This window comes from Dipodomys spectabilis, unplaced genomic scaffold (assembly GCF_019054845.1).
Source record: "Dipodomys spectabilis isolate Male_0828 unplaced genomic scaffold, ASM1905484v1 ptg000693l, whole genome shotgun sequence".
Lineage (NCBI taxonomy): Eukaryota > Metazoa > Chordata > Mammalia > Rodentia > Heteromyidae > Dipodomys > Dipodomys spectabilis.
The window spans coordinates 648,297-675,684 of record NW_024871370.1 but is presented as its reverse complement, the minus strand read 5'-3'; the positions used below and the strand labels follow the sequence as shown (position 1 = coordinate 675,684).

Sequence of the window (27,388 nt, the reverse complement as noted above, 5' to 3'; positions counted from 1 at the left end):
CTATTGATCTTTCCTTTTGTGAATGCTTTTATCTTCTCCAAGCCTGGAAGGCTCTTCCCTCCAGAGATTTGATAAGTGACCCTTTTTCCTTGTTCTCAGTAATTGAATACTCCCCCGACCCCCATCATTTTCTTTAATCTACCTGGTATTTCGTTCTTCCTTCACCATTAGCCAGCAGGTCCTGTCAGTGTCTGTAAACAGTATTCTCTCCTTCCTGTGGAATGTAACATCACATGCTCATATGTAAGACAGGGCCTTCTCCAGGGCTTGGTATCCCTTACAAACACCTGGCCACCAATGTAACAAAACTGTGCTGCTATTCAGACTGTTGGCAGTAAAGCTCTTAGCCTTTTCTGTCTAATCTCTCCTAGCTGCTGTGTCCAACCTTTCCAGGATGAGATCACTTGGCCTGTAGAGGCTTGCTGAAGGTCCAGTACTGACCATGGTAGCCACGCTTACGGCAACCTGAGCTGTCGTGGCAGCCTGTGGTGAGCTGTGCATTGGCTTGGCAGCCATGCAGTCAATAGGCCTGAGGCACAACAAGGAAATGCACGGGGGAGATAACGCCAGTGCTTGTCCTACCCTGCCCACCACCTCCCCATCCACCCACACCTGTGGCTTCAGAGGTTCCCTGCTGGAGGAGAAGTTGGTTGACTCTGGTTTCCTCTGGTTTGCAGGTCTACAGGTGGTCTGGTGCCATGTGTAGGCACCACCTAGAAGCAGAGCACTGCAAAGCCCTGCCCCCTCCAGGTGCCCTACCTGTGTGTGCTTCCTCCTCCCTTGTCACACATGTACCAGCTTCAGACAGCGGCCGTTACCTGACAGCACCTCAGCTGAAGCCTGGCATGGGCTCCTCCCTTCCGGAAGTGGCAAACAAGTCATGGGACTTGTTACAACATCCAGCCCCTTCTGGCCCCTGGACTGAAATCCATGCTTCTCACTCCTCTGTGGGTTTTTTTTGGGGGGTCTAGTCATGGGGCCTGAACTCTGGGCCTGGGCGCTGTCCCTCAGCTCTTCAGCTCAAGGCTAGCGCTCTACCACTTGAGCCACAGCGCCACTTATGGCTTTTTTCTTTTTGCTTATGTGGTGATGAGGAATCGAACCCAGGGCCTCATGCATGCAAGGCAAGTGCTCTACCACTGAGCCACCTTCCCAGCCCTCCTCTGTGGTTTTAGAATCAAAAAGTGTTTTTTTCACCCCCCCTCCAATAGTTAGCTACATCGTACAACCCAGGAGGGGGGTGTTATTTTTTTTATAAAAAAACAGGTGTCACAATATAGAAATGCACACTATTTCTTTTTTTCAAATAGTACTGGGATTGGAACTCAGGACCTCATGCTTGCTAGGTATGTACTCTACTGCTGATTTATGCCTCTAGTCCCATTTTTGCCATCCTGGCTATTTGAGACAGGGTCTTGCTTTTGGTCTCTATTTCTACTTCCTCAGCCCCTAGCCACCACCACTCCACTTTCAGTCTCTGAGTCTGATGTTTCCAGGTGCCTTATTCATAATTATCACTCACTTTGTGTAATGTCCTCCAGGTTTATCCATGTTCCTGTCTTTTCAAGGTTGAGTAATATGCCATCTTAGGTGTAGGACACATTGTGTTTATTTACTCGCCTGTTGGTAGACCTGGGATGGCCTCCACCTCTGGGCAGTTGTGGACAATGCTGCTAGAAACATGGGTGTGCACATCTCTTGCACACCTTTTTTTTTTGACACATTTTAATACTTTGGAGTATATACCCAGAAGTGGATTTGTGTCCAAGAAAATACCATCAAACCAAAATGTCATGAAGCTTTGCCCTGAGTTCTCTTTGGGTGGAAGAGTCCCAGCTGAGCAAGCAACATGAGTGCATGTGAGGCCCCAAGTTCAACTCCCCCACAAACATACTTACACTGTGTATGTGTGTATATATATTCATATACACACACACTCAGAGTTACCATTACCAAACACTATTCTTAGTGAGCTGAAATGGGCCTTGTCCTTTTTAATCCTAGACCCGAAAGCTCCCTGACATTTTACATAAGCAAGCCCAGTGCTAGGTTTTGTTTTTCGTTTGTTCACGGTTTTTTGGAGATAGTCTCAAGGGCCTTTCTGCCTGGATTGGCTTTGAACCATGATCCTCTGGACCTCAGCCTCCTGATTACCTAGGGTTATAGGCATGAGTCCCTGGCTTCTAAGTATATTTTTAATTGATAGCTAAATGGTATGTACTGGTTTGAATAGGCAAACAGCCTAGATCCAGGCATGAACGTTGCAGGTCAGCCCCTATCTATGCAGGGAAGCCCCAGACCCTCACGTGAGCACTGTGCCACTCTTCCACCAGAGGTCAGCAGCAGGCAGCATCTCCTAGCCTTGTCCTTCTGGGCTGGGATTACTGGCAGGCACCTGCCTTGGTGACCTTTGCCCTTTTGCTTTTATTCTACCCAGGACCCCAGTCTATAGGACAGTGCCACCCACATTCAGGGCAGCCTCCCCAATCCTCAGTTAATCTCCCTGGAAATGCCCTGCAGACACCCAGAGGTGAGCAGCACCAACCTCCTAGGCAGTTCTTAATCCAGTTCAGTTGATAGTCAAGATTAACTGTCACAATTGCTAACTAAAATGTCCCGATCTGCTGAGAAGGTGTCTCAGTGGTAGAGTGCTTGCCTTTCATGCATGAGGCCCTAGGTTCAATTCCTCAGCACCACATAAGCAGAAAAAGCCGGAAGGAGGGCTGTGGCTCAAGTGGTAGAGTGCTAGCCTTGAGCTGAAGAGCTGAGGGCCAGTGCCCAGGCCGGGAGCTCAGACCCATGACTGACAAAAAAAAAAAAAGTCCTGATGCAGTGTGTGACGGTACCACAGACAGAGTGGATTAAACAGACATTGATTCTTTCACAGTCCTGGAGGCCAGGATCCAAGGTCACCTTGTTCCACCACACCCCTATAGGCAGGAGGGCCCAGGTTCTCGGCTTGGTCTGGGTCCTCAACTTGTGTCAGCATTGCTCTGATCTGCGCATGACATTCTCCCTGGGTCCACTCTCCCCAACCTCCCCCCTCCCATTTTCTAAGGACAACAACACAGCCTTCCTACTCCAGGGCGACTGACAGAGCCTTCTGGGCTCCAGTGGAGTTATTGGTGTCCGTGTGACGGACTGGATGTGTGTGGTCTTCACACCCAAATTCCTATGCTGATGGCTGCCTCCCAGAGTGAAGTTTGCTTGTTTTTGTTGTTGTTGTTGGTCATGGGGCTTTAACTCTTGGCCTAGATGCTAGCCCTGAGCTCCTCAGCTCAAGGCAAGTGCTCTACTAATTGAGCCACCATGCCACTTCCAGTTTTCTGGTGGTTCATTGGAGATGAGAGTATCAGGGGTGTACCTGCCAAGTCTGGCTTTGAAACACAATCCTCAGATCTCAGCTTCCTGTGTAGCTAGGATTATAGGCATGAGCCACCGGTGCCTGACTATTTGCTTGTTTTTTAAAGATTTTAAAAATGGTGGAAAAAAATACGTCAAAGTGACAGTCTCAGCAGTTCAAAAGTGTTAGCCATTTTCTTTTTTTTTTTTTTTTTTTTTTTTGTGTTAGCCATTTTCATACTGCCGTAACATTTTCATCTCTAAACCTGGATCTCTGACCCATAAAAACAAAAACTCCTTTCTGCCTCTTCCCAGCCACTGGCTCCTCATTGTTCTCTTGTTGGTGCTCTGCTGTGGCAGCTGTCCCGTGATATGGTACGTGTGGTTTGTGGAGTTCCCGTCTCTTTAGGAGCAGTGGGGAGAGGTCGCTGGTGACTTGTGACAGTGCGACTTCTGTCCCTCCACACACTCAGGGCACTTCCATTGCTTGGTTTTTGTCAGTGTTACTACTCTGAACATGGCAGACCTGACTTTCAGCGTTTGATTTGGTTGGTCATAGGGTTTGAATTCAAGGCCTGGGCACTGTCCTTGAGCTTTTCTTCTCTTCTTCAAGTCTAGTGCTGTAGTACTTTGAGTTACAGCTCTACTTCCAGTTCTCTGGTGGTTAATTGGAGATAAGAATCATGTGGATTTTCCAGCCCAAACTGGATTTGAGCTGCCATCCTCAGATCTCAGCCTCCTGTGAGTAGCTAGGATGACAGGCATGAGCCATGTGAGCCACCAGCATCTGGGTGGGCTTTTGGCATTTTGGATATTTCTTGGGCTCGGCTGGTGCATCCAGCCCTGGGAGCCAGGGGTCCTGGGCTTGCACTCTACTGTAGAAGCCCATGGTTTATACCGACTGTCACTATTCTGTGCCTCACTTGTGTAAGACATTCTGGCTTTAAAGTAGTGCCCAGTCTACTGGTCCTAAAGAATTTGCTGGGCGGTACAATGTTCTTTGTGGGGATACCGCATAGGGTGGCCACTGTGTGCCGTGCTGGTTCTAGCGCAGCCAGGGCAGGGCCCTGGCTGGGTCCATGGCACTAGGACAGGGCTGGGAGGAGTCAGCAGTGCCCCTGTCCTTGCCCCAGCTTGGGTCAAGGCTCTGTGGCTGAGGTGGCACTAGGGTGTCTGGCCATGTGCACCCTGCTCACCAAGGTGCGCTTTTCCTCCAGGTGAGCGAGAAAATGTAGCAGAGCGACAGCCGAGCGACACCTGCCAGCAGCTTGGTGTGGACACTCAGCCCCTGTTGTCCCTCTGGCCATCCAGCCTCACCATGTCAAAGAAGAGTGCGGGCAGCCGGGCCAAGGGGGACAAGGCAGAGGCCTTCACCGCGCTGCAGGCCGCCAACGAGGAGCTGCGGACCAAGCTCACCGACATCCAGATTGAGCTGCAACAGGAGAAGAGCAAGGTGGGCCTCGACCCCAATCCACATACATACCCCCCTTCCTAGTGCCCTGCCCAAGTCAGGAGGTGCTTCCTCGGGCTGGGGGCGGGGAGGGGGGGTAACATAGCCACAGAGCCAGGCCTCTGCAGAGGTGCCGTGTTCTTGTCTTCCAGCCTCCAGATCCTCAAGGCAGCGTAGGCCAGGGCTCTGGGAGACAGTGGAGTTGAGGTGATGGGAGTGTCCTGGGGGCAGAGGCCATGTTGGTAACTGCAAACTCAGGGTGATGAATCAGAGAGCCCTGTGCATGGCAGCGCTCTGTGCGGGTGTGCACGGCAGGCGTCCATGGCTCCTTGGGCACAGTGGCGATCCCTGCAAAGTGTGTTCATGTGGGGCCACATGAACACGGGGAAGCTTGAGTGTGGCTATGCTGCCCCCAGGGACCACACCTGGTGACGCTAGAGCAGGCCCCGCCCCTCCGGCAGGTCTGCGGAGGGACCCAGAGGCCTCCCCTGCCCTAGACTGGCTGCCTGCAGAGGCCCAGTCCTTCCCCCGAGTCGCACCTGGGCTGGGACCCTCGCCTTGCTCCATGCCCACCTTCTAGTGCTTCCAGAAGATTCTGTAGATTTTACAGAGAGTTATGTACCGCTTGGAATTTTGAAAAGGCAAATGCACCCTCTTCCCGGAGGGCTGTGTGTTCACCTTTGTGGGTATCTTAATGTTCATGTTCTTGTCTTATGCAGGTCAGCCCCTCCCCTTACTCTTTCTGTCCCCCCACGTCTCTCCCTGCCCCTTGGCTCTCCCTACCCCCTGTCTCTCCCTGTCTTCATCTCTCCCTGCCCCCATCTCTCCCTGCCCCCCCCATCTTTCTCTGCCCCCTGTCTCTCCCTGCCCCCATCTCTCCATGCCCCCCCATCTCTCTCTGCCCCCTGTCTCTCCCTGCCCCCTGTTTCTCCCTATCCTCATTTCTCCCTATCCTCATCTCTCCCTGCCCCTATCTGGCCCTGCCTACTGTGTCTTTACAGCCCTGTCTCTATAGCCTGTCCATATTTCCCATGCATAAGGGAAGAGACGAAATACTTTGGATTTCTAGACCAGAGATTATTTGTGGGTTTTGAAAGTCTGTGACCATCCCACATTCCGTAGCATGACCTGTAGTGAGAGAGCACCTGCCTTGTGACTGGGGCACTGTGTCCGCCTCGTTTCAACATGAGTCACCGAATGCACGGTTCACTAATAGGTCCTGACCTGATTTGGCAATCCAACTTCCACCTTTCAGGATTCTGTATTAAGGCTCAGGAAATAGTACAAATGGCCAAAACCTCTTGGAAGATGACCAAAATGTGAATGCATGCAGAGGTGTGTGCACCAGCATGGTAGCCCTCTGCTGGTCCCTGGCGGTGGGGTGGGTGGGAAAGCAGACACCCTCATACACTGGTGAAGACGGGGCTCACCCCACTGCACTGGTGACAGGCAGCGGGCAGAGGGCCTGAAGGATGTGGCCGGCTTTTGAGACATTGGTCCCAGGGCAGATAGTCAGATACATGCACAAATGTTTAGAGCATTGACTTCAGCTCTCCTGGAAACATGAAGAGAACTGGCAGTAGCCAGGTTAGGAAATGCCAAGAAAATCAGGGCCGGCCTACAAGCAGATCACTCTGCATGCACTGCAGACAATGCTGGGGAGGGTGTTTACTGCCAGAGAGGTGATCGTCACGTGAGGCTGTGACCGGGGAGATAGTCCCCTGAGTCTGAGAGCACCTGAGAAGGACAGATGGCATCTTTGTGCAGCGTGCCCTACAAGTTGTTTCCTCTTTGCGTGGACCAAGGTCAGGAGATCCTTCCCTATTTCCTCCCAAGAGTTCTGTGGTTTTGCCTTTCATGTGTCCAAAACCACCAAGAGTTAACTTTTGTGTACGAGGAGAGTAGGTGCCAAGGCTCTGTACAGGTATGGGATTGGCCTTACGCACCCTCTGCAGTGTGTGCTTTCCTAGGGGGCCTACTGTGTAAGTCTGTGCAGTGGGCACAGACATGACCCCTCCTGCATGATGCCCTTGGTCAAATGACTCTGAATCCTGCTTTGCTGTGGTCAGTGCAGCAGCGGGCTGGGCCAGGCCCAAGCAAGTTCTTCTGCTTCTTCTCCTTGCCTTCACCAGGACACATCCAGACTAGAGCCTCGTGGCCACCACCCAAGCCAGCCCCGATCAGCCCTCGTCAGCTGGCCAGGGGCATGTAGGAAACAGCAAGATGGCTACTTCAGCAGGGGCAGCAGAGGATGGTTCTCAGCAGGAGCTATGGATGGAGGCCATGTCACATTGTTGGTTTCCCTTTGTCCAGAACCTGCACTAATTTCTCCTGACAAGCCGTGGTCACGTAGTGTGCATTCTCACTTTGTTTTTAGTTAGTCTTGGTTCTTTGCCTTTCCATTCATGTATTGAATTCACCTGTCAATTTCTACTTTTGTAGAGCGCCTCCTTTAGATTGTGGCTCTGGCTCTATAGGTTACCGCAGGGGAAGCTAGCTTGCTTATAATCAGTGGTCTTTAAATTCATAAATGGGATGTAGTCTCCAATTTTGGAAGCCTGTTTAAACTTGTTCTCAATATACTGTGCTCTCAGTACAGAGAGCCTGGAAAGACTTCTTAACTTGTGTTCATAGGTGTTTGGTGTTTACCATACCACTATGAATGGTCCATCTTACCATTTTCATTCCTAATTCATTTCTGATGACATATAGAAATCCAGCTGACTTCTTCCATACTTGAACATCTCTTATCATATCCATTAACCAGTCTCAATACTTATTTTCCCAGGATATGGGAAAACAACAGTGAGTGAGTACTATGCCCAGCTGAAGCTTGGTAAAAGTGTGCAGTGTGTGGCTCCAACTCCATTAACAGAGCCAATCTATCCTAATTAGTGCCAGCCGCTGTGCATGGTAGCCTGCTCTGCAATCATCACACAAACAGGTTGTGTGGGACCAGGACTCTGATAACCAGAGGTCACCAGATGACCAGAAAGGCCTCCGAGTGCCTGCCTTCAGGAGATGCCAGGACTCGACAGTAGTCAGACCAGGCCTGGGCAGTAGCTGTCCCAAGCTGTGGTGCTTGTGTTACAGTTGTCATCTTTGTCGTCGTCGTCTTCCTCCTCCTACTCCTCCTCTTCTTCTTTTTCCTCCTCTTCCTCTTCCTCTCTTCTTTCTCTTCCCCTATCCCTTTCTCCTTCCCCTTCCTCCTCCTCCTCCTCCTCTTCCTCCTCTTCCTTTTTCTTCTTTGTTGTGGGGCTTGAATTCTGAGCCTAGATACTGTCCCTCAGCTCTTCAGCTCAAGGCAAGTACTCTACCACTTGAGCCACAGCACCACTTCCTATTTTCTGGTGGTTCATTGGAGATAAGAGTCTCACTGGTGAACCTGCCCAGGCGGGCTTTGAACCTCCATCCTCAGATCTCAGCTTCCTGAGTAGCTAGGATTGTAGGCTTGAGCCACCAGTGCCCAGCTGTAGTTTCTTCTTATTCTTGATCAATTTCTGGTGAAATTTAAATGGAAAGACCATTGGTACAGACACTGGCAGACAACTCGGGGAGCAGCTCAGGTATCTCAGGGGTAGGCACTCTGCTTCATGTCTGTTCACAGACAGAAAATAGTCCTTCAGATGTTGATCTTTAAGGATGACCCTGAATTCTAGAGCACTCACTGCTGGAGTTTACATGGAAATAGCAATGCTGGAGGAAAAATCCTTTTTAGTGAAAATGTGGTTTGAGCGTTTCTCAGCAGCCAGGGAGTAGGGTCTCAGGGGCATTATATCATTCATTTAATTTAAAATTCTCTATAAACCTTTGAGCTTTCTAGGGGGCTCAACAGTTTTGTTAATTCTTATTTGAGAGCTATAAACATTTTGTGACATTATAAATGCATATGGCTGTTGTACCCACAAAGGAAAGTGCCAGAAGCTCCTTGTATGATGAGACACAGGCTCCTAGCCGTGCAGCCTCACCTGCCCTGTCGGTGAGGAGCAAGCATTTATTTATGCCGGGCGGTCCCAGCAGCAGGGCTCAGGACCCCGAGCCATTGTGTTGCTGCTTCTCAGAAGCAGAGCCTTGTGCTCTACATTAAAACAACAGCAGTGCTACCTCAGCAACCAAACACAACTTTGACTCAAATTCCTGCTACTATGGCATGGGCAGTGCCTTCCAGCCTGCTGTGCTCTCCAACCTGCTGCCCTCCCCAGCCCCTGTCTGCCGCCCCCCCCCCCCCCGACCCCCTTCCCCCAGCCTGTCGGCTGTTAGAGCCACCTTCCTCTTCCTAGGCAAAGCAGTCCTTTCTGCTCTGGGCCCAGCACAGTGGTTCCTGAAACACTCCCTCCTGGTTAGGTATCTCCAGCAAGTTGTGGTCACCACCGGGAGTGTGTAGATCTTGGATCTCTCATGAACAGTCTGGCACTGTCCACCCTGTGGGACTGCTGGCCTGATCTGTCCTGAGTGATGTGGGTGAATTGCTTGGCTGTTTTATAGTGCTCGGCCTCAGGAATGCTAGGCTGATGCTCTACACCAAGCCCCTCCCGGACCCCAGTTTGGCTTTTGAGCACTGGAAAGGAGACCTCTAGATGGCCAGTCCAGGCAAGATGGGTGACTCATCCTTGGAAAAGGCAGTGTTTGGCCACAAGTGTCCCCTGAGGCCTGGCAAGTGTCCACATCCACCACCTCCAGTTCTTGTCCATTCTCCTTGGCCTGTCCTGATCCCATGTCTGCTCCCCTTCCTCTGGCCATGGAGAGCAGAGGCCTGTGCTGGACTTTTCTTCCTCTGGCTCAATTTCTCCCCAAATCATCCCTACAACTGGACAGGACCAGGCCACTGTGGCTTGACACCAGCCCCTGGGAGAGGAAGGCCAGAGGTCCCCAAGAAACAGGCAAATATACGGTGCTTCTGTGTGGCTGTATGGCTCCCCTCCTGTCCTTTGCAGAGCCCCTCCTCCCCTTTCCCTTCCTCTCCCTTCCTTGCAGTTCTAACACTACCTTACCAGCACCCTGCTTGTGGCCAAGTGGATTTCCACACTGGTGAGCTGACTCCTTCAGCAATCCCAGTGCTCGAAGGTGCCCAGCCAACCTGGCTCCTCCTTATACAGCTCATCTGCACAACCCTCTGCCCTTCCTCTGTGAATTTGATCTGAGTTAAATGCATTTTAAAGTTATTCTTTACCTCAAAGAACCCTGGTGCGTAAAAGAAATGTTCCAGTAAGCAGAAAGCAGAGGAAGGGTTGGCTGGACTACAAATAGAATTGAGACAACTGACTAATATTCTGGGGATAAGGTTGATTTACTCACAATTTACACCAGTATAATTTCTATGTGAAATGAAACTTTAAGTGCCTATAAATGTGAATACTTACATGAGGAAAAATAATGCACCACATAAATATAATGGCCATCAGAATCATACCTTCAAATGTGAAATCCATTAAAAAATGGATTAGCTTACTTAAAAAAAATCTCCTTGGAAAGGAGAATTGAGGCCAGTTTTATTTAACAAATTTTACTTGAGCAAGACAGTCTTCTGGAGCCAGGTAGAACTCCAGATGGGTTTGGGTCCCAGTGTTCCTCTTGAAAACTGACTTTATAATCCGAGAGACAGGAAATGACCCGGGAAACCCGGGTGGGGCTGCCTTGTCATTGGGCCTTGTTTCAGAGCCCCAGCCTGGGATTGGCGGAGGAGTGGCTGCTGTTCCCGCCTGAGGCTGTTGCTTAGCTACAAGAGAATGCTCGTGTTGTCAAGTTATAACCCACTTTCACTGCAAACCAGTTTGAATTGACCACATATGGAAACCCCTTTGGGACAAACTATTCAAGTACAGCAGCTATTTAAGTCAATTTATCATGTCAATGTGTTTATATCAGTACACTGTTCAACATATATCAGTAAAGGAAAATACTATGAGGGCATTAAAAATCACATAAATGTTCAATAGCAGGAAACAGAATGTCTGATAAACAGCACATACATAATTTGAATGTCAAGAAGCTGTTACAGTTCAGTACTGTTGCAAACTGTGATGTTTGTTTCTACATGAGTAAAAGCTTCCAATAGACCAGACATAGTGGCTCATACCTGTAAACCCAGGTATACAGAGGTAGAGATGCAAAAAGCTAGCAAATCCCACATCTCTACAAATATCTGGGCATGGTGGTGAATACCTGTAATCCTAGCCTCACAGAAAGCATAAATGGAAGAACCATAGCCTAGGCAAAAAGTTGAAGCCCTACCCTAGAAAAATCTAAAGCATAAGAAGGGCTGGAGGCATGGCTCAAGTGATAGCCTGCCTAACAACTGCAAGGCCCTGAGTGAACCCCCAGGCCCACCAAAAACATAAATGAAGGTTGCAGCAAATGCTTTGGTGGTGGGTGATTGAAGCTTAACTTCTTAGGGATGAGGAGACAGATGGCAAGTCAGTAGTTTCACCAAAGAATCCAGAAGCAGACTCATAGAAGAGTCTTTTTTTATTACTAATTTTTATTGTCAAGGTGACATACAGAGAGGTTACAGTTGCATTCAGGTAATTCAGGCATATTACTTTTTGAACAGTGTCACCTTGTCCCATTTTCTCCCAGTTTTTCTCTCCTGAACTCCCTCCCCCACAAGTTGTATTGTTCATTTCCAACATAGTGTCTTGTTGTGAGGTAAACCACCAGGAGAGACCACATAGACACAGAGTACAGCCAACAGAAAGTCTTTATTAGCCAGTGGATGGCCACACTGGGCCAGCAAGTCCCCAAGTGTAATCCTGAGCTGGTTCTCAAGACTCCTGTTATTCAAATATTTATGTCCTTGTTTGTCCAAAGGGTGGAAAGTCTAACGGTTCTTTCCTGCAAGTGCAGGCCAAGTGGGAAGTTGTAGAAGCCAAACACAGTATTGAGCGAGGGTAGCATGACCGTTACGTAGGAACATAAATGGAACAGTAGATACATATATTTTAAAATGTCAAACCATAAGGAAGTAGTCCCGAGGGCGGGGTGCTGCTTTAGTTTCAAGATAGTCGCATTTGTCAGGTATTTACAACCAGGGTGCCTTATCACAGTCTAGTGAGTATCAACTGTTGAATTAGCTGGCCCTTTGCTCCATCTTTTTCACAGAAGAGTCTTTATCAGAGCAAATTTAAACAAGAACCAGATTATATTAGAGAAGAGCTGATTATCAAGTGGTCTGGCACCCCAGGAGAGAGAGGGCAGGTGTCAAGTGGTCTGGCACCCCAGGAGAGAGAGGGCAGGTATCTTGTCCAGTCAGGCAGGCATCCCTGAGCTTCCAGTCTAGGGACTGGTATGCGCAGGGATTAATGACTATTCTAATGAGTATAATCAGGGTATATAGACATTTGTGGTGACTTCCAAGAAGTTGAAGGCTATTTCCAAGAACCAGGGAACCAGGAGTGGTTTAAGGAAGGTGTCCTCAGGCCAAGATGGTGGTTTGAGGGAAGTGTGTGCATGAAACCACAGCTGGAGTGAGATGGAAGCCAAGGCCGTGGCTGGTCTCTGAGGTGGGAAAGCCTCTGTGGGGTCGGTGCTGGGAACCCCTGGCCCTTGTGTCAGGGTGCCTCATCACAGTCACCGTCGCCCCAGGACAGCAGTGGAGCAGGGTGTTGGGCAACATCCTGAACCAGGATCGAGTGGCACCTGTTCCCCAGCTTCTCCCTGTTGCTATTCCCTTCTTCCTGCCCACGCCATGTCAGGAGGAAGGGGAAGGTGGGGGAGGACTGGGGAGGAACTGCACATAGGAAGCCATCAGCAACCTCTTCCTGCCCACCTCATGTCAGCTCTTCAGCTCAAGAATAGCACTCTACCACTTGAGCCACAGTGCCACTTTTGGCTTTTTTCTTATGTAGTGCTGAGGAATCGAACCCAGGGCCTCTGGCATGCAAGGCATACGCTGTACCACTGAGCCACCTTCCCAGCCCAAGTCACTGGAGTTTTTCTTGAAGGATACTGTGAGACCTGCCCTTCCTCTTCCTCTCCTTTGTGTCTGGCCATGAGGTGAATGGCTTTGCTCTGCCAGCTGCTTCTGCCACAATACACTTCCTCACCATAGGCCTAAAGCTAGGGACACATGACTGACCTTGGGTGGGACCCCACGCTGTGCGCCAGGGGGAGCCTCCCTTTTGTAAGTCAGCTTTTGTCAGAACATCATGGTGAACTGTGGGTGGTGAATGGTGTGGTGTGGCAGCCTGGGCCATGAGGACAGAGCAGCTTGTGGAGCAGTGTCTAGAACCGCAGAGGTGCAGGCCACGCTTTCCAGCATGACATTCGGCAGAGGGAAGAGGAGGGAGACCCTCTGAGAGGGAAGGGATTGAGGAGGAGGGGAGAGGCAGGCCCAGGTGTTGGGGACCAGAGCTACTGCTGGGTGGGGAAAGAATGCAGAATACCAAGCATGAAGTTGCCAGCCTGTGGGGGGCTGGTGCCCCAGTTCCAGAGCTCTCTGCGGACTGGTCTGCCGGGGAATGAGGTTGAGTGTGGGGTGAGGCCCTCTTTCCATCTGCCTATATCCTAAATGCACCGAGACCTCCCCTGCCTGCAGGGCAGATGGGCACATTGGGGTTCAGCTGGGCACTTGTGCCAGGCTGTGGGACCGAGACCATTTAGTATAAGCTTTGGGATGAGAATCTGCTCAGCTGTCCCAGTGTTTTCCAACCCCTGAGACCAGGCATCATCTGCATACACAGTGGGGATGGTTCGTCACAGGGGTGACACAGAAGGTGAGCTGCTGGGAGTGGGCACTGGCGGGGTTGGGCAGAGGCTGGCTGGAGCACCGAGCCTGGGTGCAGACCCTCAGGGCCCCTGCTCCACGTGGGGCTTCTTCGGGGCTGGGACTTTGCCTAGAACACCACACGTGCTGCACATGTGTCCATGGGGACACATCCATGCTGCTGACCAAGGTTTGATTAGGGTTTTAATTGACATGTTACATGTTACAGAATGCAAGGCAGTTTCCAGCTTCCAGCAGGTGCAGCTGCTGGAGATTCTGAACCTCCCAGCAGGTGTGTCTGCTGGGGACCCGGCCATCTCCCAGGCGCGGCTGCTGAGGGCTCCGGCCACTCTGGTCTCTCCTGTCTTTCAGGTCAGCCGAGTGGAGCGGGAAAAGAGCCAGGAGCTGAGGCAGGTTCGTGAGCACGAGCAGCGCAAGCACGCGGTCCTGGTCACCGAGCTCAAGAGCAAGCTCCACGAGGAGAAGATGAAGGAGCTGCAGGCCGTGCGGGAGGCGCTGCTCCGGCAGCACGAGGCCGAGCTGCTGCGGGTCATCAAGATCAAGGACAACGAGAACCAGCGGCTGCAGGCGCTGCTCAGCACCATGCGAGACGGTGCGCCCGACAGAGTCAAGACAGTGCTTTTATGCGAGGCCAAGGAGGAGGCTAAGAAGGGCTTCGAGGTGGAGAAGGTGAAGATGCAGCAGGAGATCTCGGAGCTCAAGGGAGCCAAGAAGCAGGCAGAGGAGGCTCTGACCATTGCCATCCAGGCCGACAAGATGAAGGCCGCAGAGATCAGGAGCGTGTACCACTTACACCAGGAGGAGATCACGCGCATCAAGAAGGAGTGTGAGCGAGAGATCCGCAGGCTGGTACGTGGTTCTGTCACCCTCTCTTCTCCTGTACACCACCCTGCACCCCGTCACCCCTCTTCTCCCCACACACCCCGTACCCCGTCACCCCCTCTTCTCCAAACACACCCTGTCACCCTCTCTTCTCCCCCCACCCTGCACCCCGTCACCCCCTCTTCTCCAAACACACCCTGTTACCCTCTCTTCACCCCCCCACCCTGCACCCCATCACCCCCTCTTCTCCCAACACCCACCCACCCCATCACCCTCTCTTCCCCCATACACCCACCCTGCACCCATCACCCTCTCTTCCCCCATACACCCTGCACCCTGTCACCTTCTCTTCCCCCCAACACCCACCCTGTCACCCTGTCACACCCTCTTCTCCCCCCCCCTGCACCCTGTCACCCTCTCTTCCCCCATACACCCTGCACCCCGTCACCCTCTCTTCCCCCATACACCCACCCTGCACCCTGTCACCCTCTCTTCCCCCCACACCCTGCACCCTGTCACCCTCTCTTCCCCCATACACCCTGCACCCCGTCACCCTCTCTTCCCCCATACACCCACCCTGTCACCCTGTCACCCTCTCTTCCCCCATACACCCACCCTGTCACCCTCTCTTCCCCCATACACCCTGCACCCCGTCACCCTCTCTTCCCCTATACACCCTGCACCCTGTCACCCTCTCTTCCCCCATACACCCTGCACCCTGTCACCCTCTCTTCCCCCATACACCCACCCACCCTGTCACCCTCTCTTCCCCCATACACCCACCCTGTCACCCTCTCTTCCCCTATACACCCTGCACCCTGTCACCCTCTCTTCCCCCATACACCCTGCACCCTGTCACCCTCTCTTCCCCCATACACCCACCCACCCTGTCACCCTCTCTTCCCCCATACACCCACCCACCCTGTCACCCTCTCTTCCCCCATACACCCACCCTGTCACCCTCTCTTCCCCCATACACCCTGCACCCTGTCACCCTCTCTTCCCCCATACACCCTGCACCCTGTCACCCTCTCTTCCCCCATACACCCACCCACCCTGTCACCCTCTCTTCCCCCATACACCCACCCTGTCACCCTGTCACCCTCTCTTCCCCCCACACCCTGCACCCTGTCACCCTCTCTTCCCCCCCACACCCTGCACCCTGTCACCCTCTCTTCCCCATACACCCACCCTGTCACCCTGTCACCCTCTCTTCCCCCATACACCCACCCTGTCACCCTGTCACCCTCTCTTCCCCCATACACCCACCCACCCTGTCACCCTCTCTTCCCCCATACACCCACCCTGCACCCTGTCACCCTCTCTTCCCCTATACACCCACCCTGTCACCCTCTCTTCCCCCATACACCCTGCACCCTGTCACCCTCTCTTCCCCTATACACCCACCCTGTCACCCTCCCTTCCCCCAAACACCCACCCTGTCACCCTCTCTTCCCCCATACACCCACCCACCCTGTCACCCTCTCTTCCCCCATACACCCACCCTGTCACCCTGTCACCCTCTCTTCCCCCATACACCCACCCTGTCACCCTGTCACCCTCTCTTCCCCCATACACCCTGCACCCTGTCACCCTCTCTTCCCCCATACACCCTGCACCCTGTCACCCTCTCTTCCCCCATACACCCACCCTGTCACCCTGTCACCCTCTCTTCCCCCATACACCCACCCTGTCACCCTGTCACCCTCTCTTCCCCCATACACCCTGCACCCTGTCACCCTCTCTTCCCCCCCACACCCACCCTGCACCCTGTCACCCTCTCTTCCCCCATACACCCTGCACCCTGTCACCCTCTCTTCCCCCATACACCCACCCACCCTGTCACCCTCTCTTCCCCCATACACCCTGCACCCCGTCACCCTCTCTTCCCCCATACACCCACCCACCCTGTCACCCTCTCTTCCCCCCCACACCCTGCACCCTGTCATCCTCTCTTCCCCCATACACCCACCCACCCTGTCACTCTCTCTTCCCCCCCACACCCTGCACCCTGTCACCCTCTCTTCCCCCATACACCCTGCACCCTGTCACCCTCTCTTCCCCCCCACACCCTGTCACCCTGTCACCCTCTCTTCCCCCATACACCCTGCACCCTGTCACCCTCTCTTCCCCCCCACACCCTGTCACCCTGTCACCCTCTCTTCCCCCATACACGCACCCACCCTGTCACCCTCTCTTCCCCCCCACACCCTGTCACCCTGTCACCCTCTCTTCCCCCATACACCCTGCACCCTGTCACCCTCTCTTCCCCCATACACCCACCCACCCTGTCACCCTCTCTTCCCCCATACACCCACCCTGTCACCCTGTCACCCTCTCTTCCCCCCACACCCTGCACCCTGTCACCCTCTCTTCCCCCCCACACCCTGCACCCTGTCACCCTCTCTTCCCCCATACACCCACCCACCCTGTCACCCTCTCTTCCCCCATACACCCACCCACCCTGTCACCCTCTCTTCCCCCCCACACCCTGCACCCTGTCACCCTCTCTTCCCCCATACACCCACCCACCCTGTCACCCTCTCTTCCCCCCCACACCCTGCACCCTGTCACCCTCTCTTCCCCCATACACCCTGTCACCCTGTCACCCTCTCTTCCCCCATACACCCTGCACCCTGTCACCCTCTCTTCCCCCATACACCCTGCACCCTGTCACCCTCTCTTCCCCCATACACCCACCCTGCACCCTGTCACCCTCTCTTCCCCCATACACCCTGCACCCTGTCACCCTCTCTTCCCCCATACACCCACCCACCCTGTCACCCTCTCTTCCCCCATACACCCACCCTGTCACCCTGTCACCCTCTCTTCCCCCCACACCCTGCACCCTGTCACCCTCTCTTCCCCCATACACCCTGCACCCTGTCACCCTCTCTTCCCCCATACACCCACCCACCCTGTCACCCTCTCTTGCCCCATACACCCACCCTGTCACCCTGTCACCCTCTCTTCCCCCCACACCCTGCACCCTGTCACCCTCTCTTCCCCCATACACCCTGCACCCTGTCACCCTCTCTTCCCCCATACACCCACCCTGTCACCCTGTCACCCTCTCTTCCCCCATACACCCACCCACCCTGTCACCCTCTCTTCCCCCATACACCCACCCTGCACCCTGTCACCCTCTCTTCCCCTATACACCCACCCTGTCACCCTCTCTTCCCCCATACACCCTGCACCCTGTCACCCTCTCTTCCCCTATACACCCACCCTGTCACCCTCCCTTCCCCCATACACCCACCCTGTCACCCTCTCTTCCCCCATACACCCACCCACCCTGTCACCCTCTCTTCCCCCATAAACCCACCCTGTCACCCTGTCACCCTCTCTTCCCCCATACACCCACCCTGTCACCCTGTCACCCTCTCTTCCCCCATACACCCTGCACCCTGTCACCCTCTCTTCCCCCATACACCCTGCACCCTGTCACCCTCTCTTCCCCCATACACCCACCCTGTCACCCTGTCACCCTCTCTTCCCCCATACACCCACCCTGTCACCCTGTCACCCTCTCTTCCCCCATACACCCTGCACCCTGTCACCCTCTCTTCCCCCCCACACCCACCCTGCACCCTGTCACCCTCTCTTCCCCCATACACCCTGCACCCTGTCACCCTCTCTTCCCCCATACACCCTGCACCCCGTCACCCTCTCTTCCCCCATACACCCACCCACCCTGTCACCCTCTCTTCCCCCCCACACCCTGCACCCTGTCACCCTCTCTTCCCCCATACACCCACCCTGCACCCTGTCACCCTCTCTTCCCCCATACACCCACCCACCCTGTCACCCTCTCTTCCCCCCACACCCACCCTGTCACCCTCTCTTCCCCCATACACCCTGCACCCTGTCACCCTCTCTTCCCCCCCACACCCACCCTGTCACCCTCTCTTCCCCCATACACCCTGCACCCTGTCACCCTCTCTTCCCCCATACACCCACCCTGCACCCTGTCACCCTCTCTTCCCCCATACACCCACCCACCCTGTCACCCTCTCTTCCCCCCCACACCCTGCACCCTGTCACCCTCTCTTCCCCCATACACCCACCCACCCTGTCACCCTCTCTTCCCCCCCACACCCTGCACCCTGTCACCCTCTCTTCCCCCCCACACCCTGCACCCTGTCACCCTCTCTTCCCCCATACACCCACCCACCCTGTCACCCTCTCTTCCCCCATACACCCACCCACCCTGTCACCCTCTCTTCCCCCCCACACCCTGCACCCTGTCACCCTCTCTTCCCCCATACACCCACCCACCCTGTCACCCTCTCTTCCCCCCCACACCCTGCACCCTGTCACCCTCTCTTCCCCCATACACCCTGTCACCCTGTCACCCTCTCTTCCCCCATACACCCTGCACCCTGTCACCCTCTCTTCCCCCATACACCCTGCACCCTGTCACCCTCTCTTCCCCCATACACCCTGCACCCTGTCACCCTCTCTTCCCCCATACACCCACCCTGCACCCTGTCACCCTCTCTTCCCCCATACACCCACCCTGCACCCTGTCACCCTCTCTTCCCCCATACACCCACCCACCCTGTCACCCTCTCTTCCCCCACACCCACCCACCCTGTCACCCTCTCTTCCCCCCACACCCTGCACCCTGTCACCCTCTCTTCCCCCATACACCCTGCACCCTGTCACCCTCTCTTCCCCCATACACCCTGCACCCTGTCACCCTCTCTTCCCCCATACACCCTGCACCCTGTCACCCTCTCTTCCCCCATACACCCACCCTGCACCCTGTCACCCTCTCTTCCCCCATACACCCTGCACCCTGTCACCCTCTCTTCCCCCATACACCCTGCACCCTGTCACCCTCTCTTCCCCCATACACCCTGCACCCTGTCACCCTCTCTTCCCCCATACACCCTGCACCCTGTCACCCTCTCTTCCCCTCCACACCCACCCTGCACCCTGTCACCCTCTCTTCCCCCATACACCCACCCACCCTGTCACCCTCTCTTCCCCCCACACCCTGCACCCTGTCACCCTCTCTTCCCCCATACACCCTGCACCCTGTCACCCTCTCTTCCCCCATACACCCACCCACCCTGTCACCCTCTCTTCCCCCATACACCCACCCTGTCACCCTGTCACCCTCTCTTCCCCCCACACCCTGCACCCTGTCACCCTCTCTTCCCCCCCACACCCTGCACCCTGTCACCCTCTCTTCCCCCATACACCCACCCACCCTGTCACCCTCTCTTCCCCCATACACCCACCCACCCTGTCACCCTCTCTTCCCCCCCACACCCTGCACCCCGTCACCCTCTCTTCCCCCATACACCCACCCACCCTGTCACCCTCTCTTCCCCCCCACACCCTGCACCCTGTCACCCTCTCTTCCCCCATACACCCTGTCACCCTGTCACCCTCTCTTCCCCCATACACCCTGCACCCTGTCACCCTCTCTTCCCCCATACACCCTGCACCCTGTCACCCTCTCTTCCCCCATACACCCACCCTGCACCCTGTCACCCTCTCTTCCCCCATACACCCTGCACCCTGTCACCCTCTCTTCCCCCATACACCCACCCACCCTGTCACCCTCTCTTCCCCCATACACCCACCCTGTCACCCTGTCACCCTCTCTTCCCCCCACACCCTGCACCCTGTCACCCTCTCTTCCCCCATACACCCTGCACCCTGTCACCCTCTCTTCCCCCATACACCCACCCACCCTGTCACCCTCTCTTGCCCCATACACCCACCCTGTCACCCTGTCACCCTCTCTTCCCCCCACACCCTGCACCCTGTCACCCTCTCTTCCCCCATACACCCTGCACCCTGTCACCCTCTCTTCCCCCATACACCCACCCTGTCACCCTGTCACCCTCTCTTCCCCCATACACCCACCCACCCTGTCACCCTCTCTTCCCCCATACACCCACCCTGCACCCTGTCACCCTCTCTTCCCCTATACACCCACCCTGTCACCCTCTCTTCCCCCATACACCCTGCACCCTGTCACCCTCTCTTCCCCTATACACCCACCCTGTCACCCTCCCTTCCCCCATACACCCACCCTGTCACCCTCTCTTCCCCCATACACCCACCCACCCTGTCACCCTCTCTTCCCCCATACACCCACCCTGTCACCCTGTCACCCTCTCTTCCCCCATACACCCACCCTGTCACCCTGTCACCCTCTCTTCCCCCATACACCCTGCACCCTGTCACCCTCTCTTCCCCCATACACCCTGCACCCTGTCACCCTCTCTTCCCCCATACACCCACCCTGTCACCCTGTCACCCTCTCTTCCCCCATACACCCACCCTGTCACCCTGTCACCCTCTCTTCCCCCATACACCCTGCACCCTGTCACCCTCTCTTCCCCCCCACACCCACCCTGCACCCTGTCACCCTCTCTTCCCCCATACACCCTGCACCCTGTCACCCTCTCTTCCCCCATACACCCTGCACCCCGTCACCCTCTCTTCCCCCATACACCCACCCACCCTGTCACCCTCTCTTCCCCCCCACACCCTGCACCCTGTCACCCTCTCTTCCCCCATACACCCTGTCACCCTGTCACCCTCTCTTCCCCCATACACCCTGCACCCTGTCACCCTCTCTTCCGCCATACACCCTGCACCCTGTCACCCTCTCTTCCCCCATACACCCACCCTGCACCCTGTCACCCTCTCTTCCCCCATACACCCACCCACCCTGTCACCCTCTCTTCCCCCCACACCCACCCTGTCACCCTCTCTTCCCCCATACACCCTGCACCCTGTCACCCTCTCTTCCCCCCCACACCCACCCTGTCACCCTCTCTTCCCCCATACACCCTGCACCCTGTCACCCTCTCTTCCCCCATACACCCACCCTGCACCCTGTCACCCTCTCTTCCCCCATACACCCACCCACCCTGTCACCCTCTCTTCCCCCCCACACCCTGCACCCTGTCACCCTCTCTTCCCCCATACACCCACCCACCCTGTCACCCTCTCTTCCCCCCCACACCCTGCACCCTGTCACCCTCTCTTCCCCCCCACACCCTGCACCCTGTCACCCTCTCTTCCTCCATACACCCACCCACCCTGTCACCCTCTCTTCCCCCATACACCCACCCACCCTGTCACCCTCTCTTCCCCCCCACACCCTGCACCCTGTCACCCTCTCTTCCCCCATACACCCACCCACCCTGTCACCCTCTCTTCCCCCCCACACCCTGCACCCTGTCACCCTCTCTTCCCCCATACACCCTGTCACCCTGTCACCCTCTCTTCCCCCATACACCCTGCACCCTGTCACCCTCTCTTCCCCCATACACCCTGCACCCTGTCACCCTCTCTTTCCCCATACACCCACCCTGCACCCTGTCACCCTCTCTTCCCCCATACACCCACCCTGCACCCTGTCACCCTCTCTTCCCCCATACACCCACCCACCCTGTCACCCTCTCTTCCCCCACACCCACCCACCCTGTCACCCTCTCTTCCCCCCACACCCTGCACCCTGTCACCCTCTCTTCCCCCATACACCCTGCACCCTGTCACCCTCTCTTCCCCCATACACCCTGCACCCTGTCACCCTCTCTTCCCCCATACACCCTGCACCCTGTCACCCTCTCTTCCCCCATACACCCACCCTGCACCCTGTCACCCTCTCTTCCCCCATACACCCTGCACCCTGTCACCCTCTCTTCCCCCATACACCCTGCACCCTGTCACCCTCTCTTCCCCCATACACCCACCCTGTCACCCTGTCACCCTCTCTTCCCCCATACACCCACCCTGTCACCCTGTCACCCTCTCTTCCCCCATACACCCTGCACCCTGTCACCCTCTCTTCCCCCCCACACCCACCCTGCACCCTGTCACCCTCTCTTCCCCCATACACCCTGCACCCTGTCACCCTCTCTTCCCCCATACACCCTGCACCCTGTCACCCTCTCTTCCCCCATACACCCTGCACCCTGTCACCCTCTCTTCCCCCATACACCCTGCACCCTGTCACCCTCTCTTCCCCTCCACACCCACCCTGCACCCTGTCACCCTCTCTTCCCCCATACACCCACCCACCCTGTCACCCTCTCTTCCCCCCACACCCTGCACCCTGTCACCCTCTCTTCCCCCATACACCCTGCACCCTGTCACCCTCTCTTCCCCCATACACCCACCCTGTCACCCTGTCACCCTCTCTTCCCCCCACACCCTGCACCCTGTCACCCTCTCTTCCCCCCCACACCCTGCACCCTGTCACCCTCTCTTCCCCCATACACCCACCCTGTCACCTTCTCTTCCCCCATACACCCTGCACCCTGTCACCCTCTCTTCCCCCATACACCCACCCTGCACCCTGTCACCCTCTCTTCCCCTATACACCCACCCTGTCACCCTCTCTTCCCCCATACACCCTGCACCCTGTCACCCTCTCTTCCCCCATACACCCTGCACCCTGTCACCCTCTCTTCCCCCATACACCCTGCACCCTGTCACCCTCTCTTCCCCCCCACACCCACCCTGCACCCTGTCACCCTCTCTTCCCCCATACACCCACCCACCCTGTCACCCTCTCTTCCCCCCCACACCCTGCACCCTGTCACCCTCTCTTCCCCCATACACCCTGCACCCTGTCACCCTCTCTTCCCCCATACACCCACCCTGTCACCCTGTCACCCTCTCTTCCCCCCACACCCTGCACCCTGTCACCCTCTCTTCCCCCCCACACCCTGCACCCTGTCACCCTCTCTTCCCCCATACACCCACCCACCCTGTCACCCTCTCTTCCCCCATACACCCACCCACCCTGTCACCCTCTCTTCCCCCATACACCCTGCACCCTGTCACCCTGTCACCCTCTCTTCCCCCCCACACCCTGCACCCTGTCACCCTCTCTTCCCCCATACACCCACCCTGTCACCTTCTCTTCCCCCATACACCCTGCACCCTGTCACCCTCTCTTCCCCCATACACCCTGCACCCTGTCACCCTCTCTTCCCCCATACACCCTGCACCCTGTCACCCTCTCTTCCCCCATACACCCTGCACCCTGTCACCCTCTCTTCCCCCATACACCCACCCACCCTGTCACCCTTTCTTCCCCGCCCACACACACCCTGCACCCATCACCCCCTCTTCTCCCAATACCCTGTCACCCCCTCTCCTCCCCGCACACTCACCCTGCGCCTCTTGGTTCTGAGGACTCAGGACCTCAGACGCAGTCATCTTTCTAGCCCGTTTCCCAGGACTTCAGGGTTGCCATAGGGGCCACCAGGCTGCATCACCGTAGGACTTCCCGGGGTGTTTCCAGAATTCCCTGTCATTGTGAGGTCAATACAACCTGGCCATGATGAATGCATGGTAGCCTCTATTCTACACCTGGTAGACGCCTCCCCCTTTCCAGAGTGCCCCTGCTCCAACCCTCCCTCCACCACCCTAAACCATGAGTTGCTACCACCTTCAGCAACCCTGCCTGCCAGTGCCGGTGTGGGTGGAGGGTGCCAGGGTCCTGGGAAGGACAGGACTTCCTAGTGACCTGGATGGAGTCTGTGGCTTCTCTTGATGGGATTTAGTGTTTAACAGCAAGGCCTAACTTCTTAGCAGAGGTTGTCCTTCCCAGTCACCTCAGAGGGGGACTTCACCAGCTGCAGAACAGTCCAGCTCCTCTGGGCTCTTCCCCAGATGGTCACAAGCATGCTTTGGCTCTGGTTCTTGACTTCTAGTCTTTGCGTCCCTCCTCTCCCTTGCACACCGCGCTGCCACCTCCTCTTCCTCCTCCTCCTCCTCCTCCTCCTCCTTCTTCCTTTATTTTGCCAGTCGTGGTGTTTGAACTCAGGGCCTGGATGCTGTCTGAGCTCTTTTGCTCAAGGCTAATGCTCTACCACTTTGAGCCACAGTGCCACTTTAGGTTTTCTGGTAAATTGGAGATAAGAGTCTCATGGACTTTCCTGCCTGGGATGGCTTTGAACCATGATCCTCAGATGTCAGCCTCCTGACTAGCTAGGATTACAGGCCACAGGTGCTTGGCTTGCTTATTTTTTTAAATGTTCATTATTATTAAGGTATTATAGAGAGAGGTTACCATTTTCACAATTCATGTAATGTGTACATTTCCTTTTGGACAATATCACCCCTTCCTTTCCTTTCTCCAGGTTTCTCCCTCCTGTCCCTGCCCACAAGTCATATAGCTATTTTCTACAGTGTCTACTGAATATCATGATTGCATTTGTTCATCCTTCTTCATTCCCTTTCTGTACCCCTTCCTTGCACCCCTAAAGAAAAAAATCCCACCACTGACAACAACAACAACAACAATAAAAACATGTTTCCATTTCCTAGAATTTGTTTCAATAAACAGCCTTATAAATGTTCCGAGGAGCTACACCTTTGGGTTCATCCCCTAAGAATCTCCTCCTTTAGTCTGACTATGTGTGTGTGATGCCTAGAGTCCTATATAGGTTATTATATCCAGTTATATTGTAGATCACAGTTGCTTATTATTGAGCAGGGAGGAGTCTAACACTAACCACTCAGTGTGTATGGAAGAGGAAGTTTCTAGGCATTGGTATTTACTTTCAAAGGCCCTGATTGCAGTGTGAGTCTGGGCTCAGAAGCCCTTGTTCTGGTGTAGCCTGGCCTGGCCCCTTCCTCTGGTTTCCAGACCTTCCCTCTATCTGGGAGTGGGGAAGGGCAGCAGGATGGTGGTGGCCGAGGAGTTTGTGCAGCAACCCTTGGACTCTAGTAAGATTTGACTCTTGTTCCTGGAGAGTTGCAGCCATGGACTGACAATGTCTGATTTCTTTTGGGAAAAGCAGACTCATGGTTGGGAGGGAATGGAGGAGATGGTGAAGAGGGATATGGATGGTATTTGAATCCCGGATGACACACTGTCCCATCCTTCCAGGACTTGCATCCAGCTTTTGAAGTTCTGTACTGTAAACTCTCAGTGCCGGCACACTGGGAGGACAGCTGTTAGCTCTCAGTCTAGGTGTGGGGCCTGTCACTGATTGACTGGGCAGGCTCTTGGGGCAGTACTCCGAGCTCCATACATGGAAATCAGCAATTACACAGTTCTTTTACCCCATTCCACTCACAGCTTGCCCAGATTTTGTAATCAGGGTAGGTGGACATTGCATCTCTCCATTCTAAGCCAACTTCAGCAGAAGGCTGACGTGACCACTCATCTAACCTCACACAGTAAGCGAAGCAACAAGGGCCACTGCACCCCATAACCTGAAACGTTTCCTGAGCGTCATAGAGCTCATCTGTGAAAGTGATATTAAGCTATTAGAATGAGCACCTAAGCCATGAGTTTTGATGTTGTTCTTTTAGGAGAGGGCGTAAATGTTATTTTTAACTAATTTACACATTTTACTGTCTTTAGTTGTACAAGAGGGTTAGAGTTCAACGTGTTACTTTGTGAGTACAATGCATCTTGATCATTGTCACCCCTCTTATCCCCGTCTCTCTCAACCCACCTATCCCCTCAAGTTACCCAACTCCATTTTCAGAGTATGAGGACTGCCTTTGTTCATCCTTCTTCTCTCCATCCATGTACCCACCCCTAGAAAACACATGTTGCAGCTTCCTGGCACTCATTTTGTTGAACTGTAAGTTAGTTTTTCAAAGGAGTTATGCCATTGGCATCTTCCTGTGAATCCCGTACTTCAGTTAATACGTTTGTGTATATATGCACATAACCCTGTATATGTTCACATATGTGTGTGTGTGTGTGTGTGTGTGTGTGTGTGTGTGTGTATATGTATATGGAAATACGTTTTGACCTGAGCTGCTCATCCCCAAACACAGCGTCCTCTTGCAGATGTAGCACTCTTCATATGGACTCCATGGGACTCCCTGCTTCAGGGAGGGCCCCTCTTGGGCCAGCAGGAGCCTGGGGCAGCCCAGGTGAGAGGCCCAGATGTGGTGACAGACTCGTCCAAAAGAGCTTTCTGCTGCCATTGGTAGTTGGGCACAGGGCACACTGCCCTTTAGGGGGGAGGGGAAGCTGAGGAGCCCCCACCGCCAATACCTCACTGTCACCAGCCTGGCCAGTCTGTGCAGGCCCTGGGCAGGACAGACGCTCAGTGGCATCTGACTGTGCAGGTGCCCCACCCTGATAGCCTTGGCTGCCAGCAAGGCTCTGAGGAAAGGCAGCTTTGCCAGAATTCGCCGTGTGGCATTTCAGTTTTGTGGCCACACCTCAGCCACCTCCTCTTGTCCCATCATGGCCTCCTGTGATCAGGTGTGGGCAGGACAGGGCACCGGCTGCTCTGCTCAGTGTGCAGTTGGAGGCAGACAGCTTATACCTGTGTCCCCATGAACACATAGTACGGTGTGGATGGGAGCAGCATGTTGGGTGATCCAGGCTGGCATACAGGGGCACACACAGTCTGAGACCGGGGAGGAGGGAGCCCCAGCTAGTACCAGGGCATGCTGGCTGAGCCCAGGTGGCCCATGACTAGGCATTGAGCACAGCCTGTAGTGTGAGTGCCTGGTTCTTGTCTGAGATGTCTGCTTCTGCTTCTGGTCCCAAAGTCTGAGATATGGGCAGGGCTGCTGCCAGGGAGAACCATCCTGTTGCCATTCTGCCCATTTCTATGGTAACCGCAGATCTGTACCCTGCTTGCACGTGTGATTGTGTTCTGTTCTCCTTGTAGATGGAGGAGATAAAATTTAAAGACAGAGCAGTCTTCGTGCTGGAGAGAGAGTTAGGGGTACAAGCCGGGCATGCCCAGAGACTGCAGCTCCAGAAAGAGGCTCTAGATGAGCAGCTCTCCCAGGCCAAAGAGGCTGAGAGGCACCCGGGCAGCCCCAGACGAGAACTTCCTTATGCAAGCGGTGCAGGAGACGCCTCAGACCACTCGGGAAGCCCTGTAAGCACCCCCAGGCCTCAACCAACCGGTCAGCCCCAGGCCATGGGCACACAGCACCCTGTGGCCATTCCGCCCCGCATGGCAGTGCCCTTGGAGTTCCGGCTCCCAGTGCCCTCGGCTGGCTGGGCTTATCTGGCTCAGACTGAAAGGGCTGACAGGCTGTTCTCCTTTCTCAACACAGCACTGCCTTGTCACCAG

General features: G+C 55.0%; 1 protein-coding gene across 3 annotated transcripts in view; it reads left to right on the top strand.

Annotated features, from left to right (window-relative positions):
- The first annotated feature begins 4,565 nt into the window (after window positions 1-4,565).
- The window catches only part of Jakmip3 (Janus kinase and microtubule interacting protein 3), a 54,387-nt gene continuing 31,564 nt past the window's right edge, over window positions 4,566-27,388 (top strand). For 2 of the 3 annotated variants that reach the window (XM_042672311.1, XM_042672310.1), the window contains exons 1-2: window positions 4,586-4,795; window positions 13,866-14,363. In XM_042672311.1, coding sequence (XP_042528245.1) covers window positions 4,661-4,795; window positions 13,866-14,363 — 633 coding nt within the window. In that variant the 5' untranslated portion in view covers window positions 4,586-4,660. Of the gene's footprint in view, window positions 4,796-13,865; window positions 14,364-26,974; window positions 27,191-27,388 lie in introns of all 3 variants that reach the window. The other variant, XM_042672309.1, reaches the window with a different exon arrangement.